This window comes from Cajanus cajan, chromosome 10 (assembly GCF_000230855.2).
Source record: "Cajanus cajan strain Asha chromosome 10, NIPB_CcT2T_4, whole genome shotgun sequence".
NCBI lineage: Eukaryota > Viridiplantae > Streptophyta > Magnoliopsida > Fabales > Fabaceae > Cajanus > Cajanus cajan.
The window spans coordinates 17,957,691-17,971,163 of record NC_138526.1 but is presented as its reverse complement, the minus strand read 5'-3'; the positions used below and the strand labels follow the sequence as shown (position 1 = coordinate 17,971,163).

The 13,473-nt window shown below is 34.8% G+C and overlaps 1 protein-coding gene across 1 annotated transcript; it reads left to right on the top strand.

Annotated features, from left to right (window-relative positions):
- Positions 1-1,100: 1,100 nt before the first annotated feature.
- LOC109806604 (G-type lectin S-receptor-like serine/threonine-protein kinase At4g27290) lies at positions 1,101-7,126 on the top strand. Its single transcript, XM_083065853.1, has 7 exons — positions 1,101-3,061; positions 3,686-3,829; positions 4,032-4,189; positions 4,279-4,489; positions 4,578-4,815; positions 4,897-5,050; positions 5,994-7,126. Exons 1-7 carry the CDS (start codon positions 1,777-1,779, stop codon positions 6,303-6,305), a joined length of 2,502 nt encoding a protein of 833 aa, XP_082921979.1. The 5' UTR covers positions 1,101-1,776; the 3' UTR covers positions 6,306-7,126.
- Positions 7,127-13,473: the final 6,347 nt, after the last annotated feature.

Here is a 13,473-nt window from a genome sequence, read left to right as displayed (position 1 = left end):
AAATAGAGTATAGAAATATAAATATCTGTTGAATGAGTAAAAAATTTGGTTGAACTTTCAATCCAAACTCTAAACTTTCTTTTTGTGATGAATTCTAAATCTTTATAAATGTGTAGAAAAAGCAATATATAATAATCGATCGATTTTTACATTTTTAAACATTAAAATCTATAATCTAATCCAAATTAAATTATTGAATTTTCATCTCTTCGATTTAATCTGAACCGATTTTAAATTTTTGGGATCAGATTCATTGGGTTTTCAAATTTATTTGGATCGTGGTCATCTACGATTGACTATGTGGCGTGGATTTTTCTTTTTTTAGGAGTTTAACTTTCATAAATAAATCATAGATTTTTGTAGATTATTATAATTTTAAAAGTATATATCTAATTATCCTATATTTTGAATACATTTTATTGTTGAAAATTTATATGTGAATTTTATATAAAATGAATTTTAAGAATTTTCGTTAAAATAATTAAATCAAACACGTTTTTAATATTTTCATTTTATGGACTAAAAACAAGAAGTACAACCATACAAGTTTTCTAAATCTTAAAAATATAATATAAAAACAACTAGTTTTAGAGAATGAAAGCAATAAATTAAAATAGAAAACATTTTTCTTCATGCTTTAGTGTTTTTTTTTTTTTCCTTTGAAAAGTTCGTAAGGTGTTGTTTCCTTCCTTTGAAATTCTTCATGCTTCCTGACTCTTGTCTTCTGTATATCTCTCTTTTTTCTTCTCTCATCTCTCCTCTCTCCTCTCTATCTTCACCCTTTCTCCTTCCCTCTCACTTCCCACGATCTCTTCCTCTCTTTTGACTTCTTGGATAATAAATTTTTTGACAAAATACAAAGAAGTTGCGGGAAGTTGTAAGCAATGACGAAGCCAAGTTTTTCAAAATTAATGTGTATATGAAATGATAACTGTTGGGATTCATCCCAAGTCGGTAAAATGAAGGAACATTGGCTAGTTTATAAGTGTCCACCATTCTACATAGTATGAGGCCTTTTGGGAAGGAGCCCAAAAACAAAACCGTGCGGGCCTAGCCCAAAGCGGATAATATCATACTATAGTGGAGGAACAGGTGGACTATCGGTCCCTACAATAACCAAGCTTTAAATTAATGCCAACATCTCTATTTTTTTAGTCACTAATGATGAGTTTCTTCCTCCGGTTAACTTCTGGTCTTGACCCCCTACCAACACATCAAACTTCGTGTAAATTAGAAATACTAGCTGCAAGTTTTTCAGAATGAATTTTGAATCGATATGAAATGGACATGAAGAGTTGACAGACGAAACGTGTAACAATCTAGATACGTCAAAATAAGAGAGATTCAAAGATCCACTCGATGATAAGTTAAAAGAATTAATTTATATTATCGATACTAATAAAATGTATTTATTTTTTTAGTAGCTTCATTTAAAGTTTTAGTCAAGTGTGAACCAGTTTAGGGATGATGACCTTCTGTAAAATTTTTCAAAAAACTTGCGAATAAAAACAAAATACACTATAAAATTTTTTATATTGATTTGTGAAGACAATTATTAATTCTAAAAGATGACCGAAGATCTTAAAAAGAGTTACATGGACAATTTCTATAAGTGAATGATTCTAATTTACAAGAAATATTTCTATAAAATATCACCGTGTGAAATGTGATGAATTAGACGTCAAATCTGAAGTGTTACAAACGAATTTGAATTTAATTTAAGATTTGATTAAATAGACATGATACCAGTAACCAAAGCAAACCCACAGAAACACAATGGAGATCCAAAAGGTGCTCTTGCATATGATGTTCACTATTTTCTTTTGCATCATACCCACTTTCTCCAATCAACTCACAGATACTATTACTCCAAATCGCTCCATCCAATATTACGAGACCCTGGTTTCTGCAGCAGGAATCTTTGAAGCAGGATTTTTCAACCTTGGAAACTCAACAAGTGGTTATTTTGGTATATGGTACAAGACCATATCACCCAGGACTATTGTGTGGGTTGCCAACAGGAATATCCCAGTACAAAACTCATCAACAGCAGTTCTGAAACTCACTCATCAGGGAAACCTTGAGATTCTTGATGGCTCCAAAGGCATAATCTGGTCCTCAAACTCATCAAGAAACGCAGAGAAACTGAAACCAGTTGTGCAGCTTTCAGATTCAGGAAACCTTGTCATGAAAGATGCTGAGACGAACCTCTTGTGGCAAAGCTTTGATCATCCTGGTGACACCATGCTCGCGGGAATGAAACTGAAGAGCAACTTTGTCACTGGTCCATATACATATCTCACGTCTTGGAGAAACGATGATGATCCTGCTGAAGGTGATTTTTCATGTGGAATCGATGCAAGTGGCTTTCCTCAACTAGTTACTAAACAAGGAGCAAAAGTTTTGTACAGTTCGGGGCCGTGGAATGGCTATCTCTTCAGTGGAGTTTCATGGGACAGAATGCGTAAAATTTTGAATTTCTCTTTAGAGTTCAGTGACAAAGAAGTTTCTTTTGGATACGAGACATTGAAAAGCTCAACGCCTACTAGAACAGTGCTGAGGATCAATCCAACAGGAGGCACAGGCCGTTTCCAATGGTCAAACCAAAGACAAGCTTGGGATACTGTAAACACTCAGCCTAAAGACCAGTGTGAATATTATGCAAGCTGTGGTGTCAATTCTAACTGCAATATTGATAATCTTCCAGTATGTGAATGCTTGCAAGGTTTCATACCAAAGTTTAAAGAAAAGTGGGGTTCCCAAGATTGGTCTGGTGGGTGTGTGAGAAGAACGAAATTAAGTTGTGATAATGGAGATGGGTTTGAGAAGTACACAGGAATGAAGTTGCCAGACGCGTCTTCTTCGTGGTTTAACAAGAGCTTGAGCCTTGAGGAATGTAAGAGATTGTGTTTGAGAAACTGCTCTTGTACTGCATATGCAAATTTAGATATCAGAGATGGTGGGAGTGGCTGCTTGCTTTGGTTTGGTAACATTGTGGACTTGAGAACTGTGCCAGACCGTGGACAAGAAATTTATATACGACTAGCCTTTTCTGATCTGGGTATTTACTCTTCCAATTCCATCTTTTATCATGTCAGATATAGTAAACATATATCATTTTTTTTTTTTTGAAAAATGCTAACGACACTTTTTCTGACAAAGAAATAGATTCATTGAATGAGACATGTCTTGCAAAATTTATGATTTTCAATGAATTTGAGTCAATAAGAAAGAGAAAGTGTCGTTTGCATTCCTATTGGATTGATAAAAAAATAAAGAAACGAAGTGAAATGAAAGGGAATATTAAGGTTATGCTGTATAATGTATTCTTTTTCAATTCATCCAAAACCTTTCTCTCTCTCTTTTTTTTTTAAGCCAGATTTGGAGTAGAGATGGAAGTTTTGTTTTGTCCATTCCATTTCATTCTGTTATAAAGTATCTAAAGATTGGAATCATAACTTCATTCCATTCCATAGATTTTGTAAATTCCATTCAACAAATGACTTGATGAAGTTATAACATGCTAGATTCTGCTGCTACCATCAGTATACAATACCCAATAATCAATTGCAAATAAGCTTCTACGAGTTGTTCTGTATAACATGCATTTTCCCTTTTTCTCTTTCCCCTGAATTGTTAGCATCCAGCTACTTGTTGATTGACATTAATTAATTTCAATCCTCAGATCTCAGAAGGAATAAAAGGAACTTGAATAGAAAGAAGCTTGCAGGGATTCTAGCAGGACTTGTTACATTCATAACAGGACTAACAATTCTTGTGTGTGCCACTTCAAAATTTAGAAAGAGGATGAAGCTAGTACCCAAGCCAGGTGAAAAATATATTTGTATATTTTAACTCTTAATGATATACTCAAATAGTCTTATATTATAATGAAAATAGAGTAATATTAAAATGAACGAAGTATTCTTCATTTCTCATGTTTGTTTTCTGTTTCATCTATGTCCCTTTATTTAGTTGACATTATAACCACTAATAGTGTTAATTCTAAGCAATTCATGTCCCTACAACAGTAGGAGTTGTTAAAGCAGTGATTCGCTGGAAGCACATGATGGAGAAGGAAGACGATAACTTACCAACAATATTTGATTTTTCAACCATTGATATTGCCACAAATCACTTTTCTAACATAAACAAGATAGGAGAAGGTGGTTTTGGAACGGTATATAAGGTAGGTAGTCAATTTTATTCATATAGGCCATGGTTACCTAAGTATTCATATTCTTTGCCAATTACCAAAATTTCCAAAATTATTGCTAGGGCACATTGCTAGATGGACAAGAGATTGCAGTCAAGAGGCTTTCTAAAACTTCAAGACAAGGAATTGAGGAGTTCAAAAATGAAGTAAAGTTGTTGGCAACACTTCAACACCGTAATCTTGTAAAACTTCTTGGTTGTTCTATTCAACTTGAAGAAAAGTTGTTGATATACGAATTCATGCCCAACAGAAGCTTGAATTACTTTATCTTTGGTTTGATCTTAACACCCATTAGATTCATTGCTTTAATTATTTTCTAGCCATCATGTAGTTTCCATGCTAACTTTAAAAAATTTGTTAGATACAATGCGAGCTAAATTATTGGATTGGACTAAGCGTTTGGAAATTATTGAGGGAATTGCTCGAGGACTTATGTATCTTCATCAAGATTCTAGACTAAGAATCATACATAGAGATCTCAAAACAAGTAATATTCTTCTTGATAACAACATGATTCCAAAGATATCAGATTTTGGGTTAGCAAGAGCGTTTGGAGGAGATCAAGCTGAGGCAAATACAAATAGAGTGATGGGAACATAGTAAGAAAACATTTTTTTTTAACTATGTTACATGCCTAGATTGCTACAACCAATTTCCCTTACTTCGATATTGTTTTGCAGTGGCTATATGCCTCCAGAATATGCAATGCATGGATCTTTCTCAACTAAATCTGATGTTTTCAGTTTTGGTGTAATTGTTATTGAGATAATTAGTGGAAGAAAAAATCGTGGATTTCGTGACCCTCACCATCATCAACTTAACCTTCTAGGCCATGTAAGTTTAAAGTTGAAAATATATTTGTATATCTTTTGATACATTATTTCTCGCCCCTTAGTTTTCTTGTTGTTATTTGTTTGTGCCTCAATAAATCCCAAGGGAATTGAGATATTTAAAATGAAAATTTATTAATGCATAATTAATATAACTAAACTATAGAATAGTTGAAAGTAATCCTCACGCATGCAACCGTTACCCTACGACCAAAAAAATCCACCTAAAATGTTTTGGACACAAAAGCATGATACTTTAATCAATATTTCATCCGTAAACCACTTTTAAATCATGCTATGTTTTTATTCTTCTCATAATCTTTGTAATTCTCATATTTCCTTTTGAGTTTGTTTGAATAAATTTTTCTAGAAGTACTTACTATAAAAAAAATATGAAGGAAAATTAAAATAAGTTTTTCCATGCTAAAAATTGTTTCAAGTATGATAAGTTAAAAATAAAATTTTAGAGAAGTTAATAAAAAAGAACTTCTACAAATTAGTTTCTATATAAGCTAATTTTAGCTTATGGAGAAACTTATTTCATTTTGCCTTCTTATTTTTCTTTCTTGAAAGTACTTTTGGAGAAGTTTATTAAAACAAATCCTTAAAAGAAAGTCGCCTACTCATATTTGATGTATAGTATTTAGCCTACTTTTAAGTTTTGTCATCCATTGAAACTCTCAATTATCTTTTGAGTAATGATTTTTAGATACTTTGATTTTTCAAACATCTCATTAACAACCATCATTTCTTTATACCTTTCTTTTTCTATCACAACATGTCACCTATATCATGCCTACATTTTTTCTCTTTCATCTTTCTTCCAAGGTGTCACCTAGGATTTTGGGTGTCCAAAAATCATTTTTTCTGCTTATAACAATGTGTCAGTATTGAAATTTTTAGTATGGAATGAAGTCACTCATTTTATGACTTTCATATTATTTTAGGCATGGAGGCTATGGATTGAAGAAAGGCCAATGGAGTTAATAGATGACATATTAGATGATCCAGCCACTCCACATGAAATATTGAGATTTATTCATGTGGGTTTACTATGCGTACAACAAAATCCAGAAAATAGACCAAACATGTCATCTGTGGTTTTAATGTTGAATGGTGAAAAGTTACTCCCAAATCCAAGCCAACCTGGGTTCTACACAGAAAACGATAATATAATTGACACTTTTGGATCTTATTTAAAGCACTACCAAAGGTGTTCAGTAAATGAAATTTCAATCTCATTGTTAGAGGCTCGATAAAACTAGTTCCAATGGTGATACATAAATGAAATATTGGGAATATACCTAAATATTTTTAAGTTTAAGAAGGTAGGAATCATTTAATTTTGATAGGAATACATTATTTATTTTTCAAATATTTAGATTTTATTTATTTTAATTATTTTAAGATTTGTTTCCTATTATTTAGAATATGATATGGTGTCAATCTTTCAATTTTTGTATTACATTTTTTTATATAGAGAGCCCATGAATAAAATTATATCATGTCCCTCTTGGAAAAAAATATATCTATGTTTGTTGGGTTGCATTAATTGTCCCATGGTAGAGGCCTGAGTGGGTCAAGTCACAATCGAGACATGTGGCGCTTGGGCTGCTATGGTTAACAGAAAGAGTTGCACCTTGTCTATCAATTATAGCTTTTGACTTAGTGGTAAACATTCGATCTAACAATTGGTATCAAATCCAAGGTAGCGTGTTCAATTCCCAGCAGGAGCAATTACTGAGGGGGAGATTGTTTGTTGGGTTGCATCAATTGTCCCACAGTGAAGGCTTGAGTGGGTCAAGTCACAGTCGAGACATGTGACGTTTGGGCTATTATGGTTAAGTAGAAAGAGTTATGTCCTAACTATGAACTATAGGTCTTGGCTTAATGGTAAATGCTCAATCCAACAATCTACAAAATACAAATAAATACAAAATAACTCATTAGTGGTGTCAAGAGTCAAGGTTCTTATGACAAGTGGAGATGGAAGCAAAACATTTTTTTCATAATTTTTCCCTCCTATTTGATGGACAAAACTTTGAATTTAGGCTGTGAGAATTGAGGCATACATAGAAGCTTTAGATTTATGAGAAGTCATAGAAGAAAGTTATGGCATCCTTGCATTGCATGGTCCAAAAGCAAATTCACAAAGTAAAAAGGAAAATCATGAAGACAAAAGGCAAAGACTCATTTGTTTGTTAGTGTCTTACAAATTGTCTTTACTAGAATCATGACTCTCAAAATCACGAAAGCAATTTGAGATTACCTAAAGGAATAGTATGTAGGAGATGAAAGGACATCCAAGTTTTGAATCAAATGAGGGAAGTTGAATTACAAAGAATAAAAGAGTTCAAGATAATCAAAAAATACTCTAACAAATTTTTTGGCATTACCTATTGTTGGAACCAAAGGCATGGAAGTCTTGTATCCCTTGTAAAGGTTTTGATGATAACAATGGGCATTAAAAGTTTATCATAGGAGTTTTTATAAATCAAAGTGATGGAAGACCATCCTTGAAGACCATAGGACCTTTAGAAAGGTCTATGGTTAGGAGGCACAAAGAAGCTACTAAAGAAGATGTGTTTGTTAGACCTGTGGTTAACATGAGCATAGAGTATGTGTTTCCTTCCTAGGTGCCTAGTCTTCTATTTTATATGCTTTATATAGTTTTCCATTCCTTTGTATGTAGTAGTTAATTGTATAGGTTATTTTACCCTTGTATTTAGGGTTATATGTCTTTCTTGTTGTAGGTCATGCCTTTAGGACTTAAACACATGTTCCTTATTGAAATGTATTCCTTTTGACCTTGTATTCATGGTCACCATTTTTAGTTTTCTTGAGTTTTAGTAATTGGTGTGGAAATAGTCATTCTATTGGAGTGGCAATAGCCATTCTAGATGGTGTGGAAGTAGTAAAGGTGTGGAACTAACCAAAAGTGATATTGGGCTTGTTTTTCTTTTCTTGGCGCAAGGAATTGATTTGGTTTGGTTTAACCTTCAGTTGGTTAACCAAAGCAAACTAATTCCTTGGTTTTTGGTTCAGCCAAGACAAGCTAAGAGACACCTTGGCCATCCATTTGGCTTCCTTCTATCTTAAAACTACTTCTCCAACCACCTAGAGACAAGAGAACACTTGGCACTTGCTCATTGGCTCTTTAGGATCTAAATGTCTCCTACATGTCTCCTAGATCTTGTTTATGATTGGAGGATTTATGTCTCCTACTTAAGCTCTTTATATAGGTGTTTAGAACCATTTGTATTCACTTTTGAGCATATTATTAAGATTGTCGAGTTTTTTCTCCCTTACTTTCTCTCTCTCAAAATCTTAATTCTCTCTTCGGTTTGCTTCCAATTCTCTCATCCTTTTCCTAAGAGTGTGGTGAGATTTGAAGTAGTTTATCTTCTTCCTTGAAGTGGTGTCACTTGAATTAAACTCTTCACCTTTGAAGGTGAATCATAAATTCTTCAACTCCATTTGAAGAGCTCATTGAAGCTTAAGAAGTTTCAACAAGTCAAAGATCTAGGAAGAAGATTGAAGGATAAGCTACATCAATTAAGTCTCTCCTTCAGGTTTTCACCAAAAAGTGTTATGAAGAATGAAGTCAACATAAGAAAGGTGACTAGTCATGTATTTCAAAAATAGACTGTTTAGTGGTCATGAGTTAAACAAGCATCTAGATGTTGAAAAACATGTATGTAAGAATGGTTTTTCCTTTACCTATTTTAGAATAAGACAAAGAATGATATTTCATATGCTTGTCTACATCTAATATTAAGCGCACAACAAATCTGCATGCAACAATGGAAATAGTGCCCAAATGTCCATGTGGCACTATAGATAAAGTTGCATTGGTTGTACCTTTACTAGGATACGTGAAAGCAATCTACACATAATGCTTAAAAGAAAAACCTTCTTGGATATCAACAAGAGATTGAATTGAGTATATAAACAAGATTTATCTACGTGAATTAGAGTTAGAAAAATTCTCTAAATCTTAGAACTCTCAAGCTCTCAACTCAAAGTTTGAGTAAATTGTCTAATATACAATCTTAGTCCTCCTTGTAACCTTAGTGTTAAGAAATTTCTTTTAAGTGTTTTGTAAAATTTTTATCCCCAATCCTATGAATTAAACACTTGTAAGAAAGTGCCTTATTGCTTCCCAACACTCCTGCCTAGTAGCAAGCCGGCAGTAGAGCTCAACAAGGCATTATCAATTACTCTCTCCAATTTTCGACTGGAGAAGTGACACAACTTAGTTACAATTACCATATTGAGAGGATGATTTCTCGCCCATCAACATAGAGGCATTTCAGACAGGATGTCTATGTCTTCACAAGACAATCTTCGCCTAAGAAGGGAGGCATTTTAGGTTAAGGAAACCCTTTCACAAGCCATGAGTGGCTTAGAAAGAATACTCACGAGCTAGGAGTGGCTTAGAAAGAATACTCACAAGCTAGGAGTGGCTTAGAAAGGATACTCACAAGCCAAGAATGGCTTAGAAAGGAATACTCACAAGCCAAGAGTGGCTTAGAAAGAATACTCACAAGCCAAGAGTGGCTTAGAAAGAATACTCACAAGCCAGTGTTAGAATCCAAAAAATTCCTATCTTATCCATAGATGGTTGGAACTTCCTTTTGAAAATCTTGTCAATCAAAGAATGCCTGAAATCAAACTGATCCTTAATTAATGGTTTTGAAAACGGTTCGAAGGAGTTGCCACCAATATTTTCCTCAAAACATTGGAAAAAATAAAAGGTTTTCAAAAATTCAATAATGGCTTTCATAACTAGAATTGGGTTCAGGGTTCAGTTATGTGTAGGGAAGGTGTTAGGCACCCTACAACATCCTAACTTGATACCCTATGATGAAATTAGCATAATGTAGAATAATAATTCAAATATTTACTCCTCTTTTATTAATAAAATATTTACCTTTAAATTTAAAATTACATGATCTCACCTAAGATGCCTACAAGTTGTTTTTATCGATTAACATTGTTGTATGACATGAATAATAGATTAAAGGAAATTTTTTTATGAAATACCTCTTGACCGAGCTTTATTGGATCTTCAATGGCAGAATCTAGGCACTTTTTGGCAATCTTTCGCACTACAATTACCTCACAAAACTCAAGAAATACAAGGAGAATAAGAAAAAGAGAGAGAGATTCAAACTATAAGGACTTCAATAGACAACTTTTTCGTCTATTTTTTGGTCCCTCAACACTATGCATGAGGCTTATATTTATAGGCACAAAAATCCACCAGAATGGACTGTTTTGATGTCGGAATGGGACGTTCTAGAGGATTCTATTACAACAAAAATTCAAATTGGAATGACTCGTTCTGAAACCAGAACGACCCATTTTGAATTTGAATTTTACATGTAACAAACTGGGTCAAAATAGGGCATTTTGACCTAGGGTTTCTAGTCTTTTTTGGTAGTTCAGAACAACCCTTTCTGGTTTCAAAACGGCCTATTTTGGGCTATTAAAACTACCATTCATGCCTTTTGATGCTTTAGTGTATCCTAAGCCCATCCACATCAGTTTGGACTTTCTAAGTTCTATGTACTAGTCTACTTAGTCTTCTTCTTGATATAAGCATCCTGGACGAAATTAAGTGTCTATAGAGGTCCTCTTTACTTGTTCTTTGAATAGCCATGTATTACTTTTCAAAGGCAAGTAAAGATGTAGACATTTCGTCTAAGTTTTCTCTTTGTCTCTTGTAGGCACTTCCACATTGTTTCCTTCAGGTATACAAGTTTACTTGTATCCTTGCCCTTTGGAATACCTGAGTGTTGAGTTGTGTTCTCCTTTGTGTGACAAGGATGATAGATTGTACCATCTAGGCTTCCAGTTCAGCGTAGATGCTATGTGCTACTTTTGTTTGTCTCTTGATTAGTGTTATTTCTTGTTTATTGCTCGCTGAGGTATAAGTATATTCTAAGCTCAGCCTATCCAGGTTGGACTGATATTAAGGCTTCAGCCGACCTAAAGTAAGTATTGCTTGTTCTAGCCTCTCCGAGCGGGACTGGTATTGAGGCTCTAGCTGACCTTTTGAGTATTTTTGCACGACCTCTCCAAACCTACAAAGTTGAGTATTTTTACGCGACCTCTATGGGCCTACAAAGTTGAGTGTTTCTACGTGGCCTCTCTAGGCCTATAGAGTTGAATATTTCTACGCGACCTCTCCAGGTCTATAGAGTTGAATATTTCTACACGACCTCTCTAGGTCTATAGAGTTGAGTATTTCTACACGGCCTCTCAAGAGTTGAGTATTTCTACACGGGCTCTCCAAGCCTACAGGGTTGAGTATTTCTACGTGGCCTCTCTAGGCCTACAAGGTTGAGTATTTTTACGTGGCCTCTCCAGGCCTACAAAGATAAGATGTCAACGTCCTTTGTGAAGATGGACGTTGTAACCTTTGACAAGATTGTACTCTAGTAATCTTGATTTCATTTTTCAGTTTGAGGAACTCGACAGTGTCCTTCAATTCATGTTTGTTGGATGTCCTTGAGGTTGAAGAACAAGGAATGTCTGCAATGCCCTCACTTTGGGCTGAAATTAGCAGGATGTTAGTGATTCCCCTACTGTGTGCGTATTATTATGCCTCTTCAGGTGTTTCCATTGGGGGATGACATTATTGCAGGGATTCTACTATTGTTCTTACTGTGTGAGTATTGTGATGCCTCTCCAGGCATCTTTTAGGGATTTTTCTGATCGGTTGATTGGTTGGTAGGAATCATGTGATGCTCCTACTGAGTGAGTATTATGATGCCTCTCCAAGCATTTGTTGTGATGTTGAGTATTGTTGTGTTGGCTTTTCTAGGCTGCCTGTTGTGATGTTGAGTATTTTGATTGCCTTTTCTCTTAGGTGGGGGTGTTGATAGTTTGTTGGTAGTGCCCTTATGCTAGTGGGTAGAAAGATTGTCCTTTTGATGCGTGATTTGTTGATTGTTGAGGTGAATCCATGTGGATGTACTATGGGAGTGTTGTTTGGGATGGTGTTTGTTGAAGTGATGTCTTGTGGAGTGTTGTAACCTGAAAATTTTTGATCTTGCAACTAATGGTTTAGACATCCTTTTGAAAGTCTCATCAATTAAGGAATGTCCGAACACCAGACTAATCCTTAATTAATGATTTTGAAAATAGGTTTATGGAGTCTCCACCAATGTTTTACTCAAAACATTGGAAAAAGAAAAGGTTTTTAAAAGTCCAATAATGGCCTTGATAACCAGAATTGGGTTCGGGGTCGGTTACATGTAGGGAAGGTATTAAACACCCCTACAATGCCCTTAATCGGTACCATATGATGAAGTTAGCATTATAAACAATAATAATATAAATATTAAATCTCCTTTTATTAATAACTATTTACATGCTTGAAATTTAAATTATACAATTGACCCTAAAATGTCTACATGATTGCTTTTATTATAACAATGTTTATCAAAGATAAGAAATAAAAGAGAGAGAAGAAGATTGACTGAAATACTTCTTGAACGAGATCTATTGAATCTTCAAATATGGAGATTTTAGGTGCTTTGTGGCAACCTTTCACACTACAATAAGCCTCACAAAACTCAAGAAAGTAGGAGAGAGAGAGAGAGAGAAATTTCGAGCTCTAAGGAGTTTTGGACGAAATTTGGGAGCCCTCAGAACTGTGCCGAAGCTACCTATTTAACCGATGACTTGGGATTGCATATTGATTAAATGATCTTCTTGAGCCGCCTTTCGGTTTTCAGCTCGAGATGCTGCTTTGTCCTAACTTTTGCCTAGGTTACTTGAGATGTGTTCCCTAGCGGACATTTTCTTTTCTTTGATCCTCACTTTTGCTTAGGCTACTCTTTTTGTTTGTGGGTTTCCTAGCAGACCTTGCCCTAATTTTTGCGCAGCCCCCTTAGTGGGTTTCCTGCCAGGCTTTTATCTTTGCAGCATTTGTGATCATCTTTCATTCCTTCATTAAAGGGGGATGCCCCTTGCACTGATTTCATTTGGACTTTTATCCACAAGTCATGCCCAATTTGATTGATCTTTATGTGTTTTTTATTGCGTATTAAGCCATTGTTTCTAATGACGTCCTTATTTGAAATGTACTTGTTCATTTAAGGTTTGTTGACGAGGCTTAGAGTAGATAAAAGGGATAAGAGAAATGAAGTAGAAAAGTGTATGGCATTAAATTAAAATTTTCAATCTACACGTGCCCATTTAATGTAGCTTGAGGGCCCGAGCATGCCCCAAGTTCGTGATTCGTACACAAAGAAAAAGAAGGAGGTTGCCCCTTAGAGAGGCCTACGTCATCTAACCGTAGAGCTAGTCCTCCACTTGCATGGATGTGGCGCTTCAAAAGATCTCGTGTAGAGGGAGGGCGCTTCAGAAGATCTCGTGTAGAGGGAGGTCCTTTGGCTTCTTCTTTCGTAAAGG

What these genes read in the sequence shown, in the direction of transcription:
- LOC109806604 (XM_083065853.1), top strand. Translation starts at nt 1,777, where the DNA reads ATGGAGATCCAAAAGGTGCTCTTGCATATGATGTTCACTATTTTCTTT. An exon ending in GAAGCTAGTACCCAAGCCAG is followed by an intron (nt 3,830 to 4,031) that starts GTGAAAAATATA and finishes TCCCTACAACAG; the next exon opens with TAGGAGTTGTTAAAGCAGTG. An exon ending in AACTTAACCTTCTAGGCCAT is followed by an intron (nt 5,051 to 5,993) that starts GTAAGTTTAAAG and finishes ATATTATTTTAG; the next exon opens with GCATGGAGGCTATGGATTGA.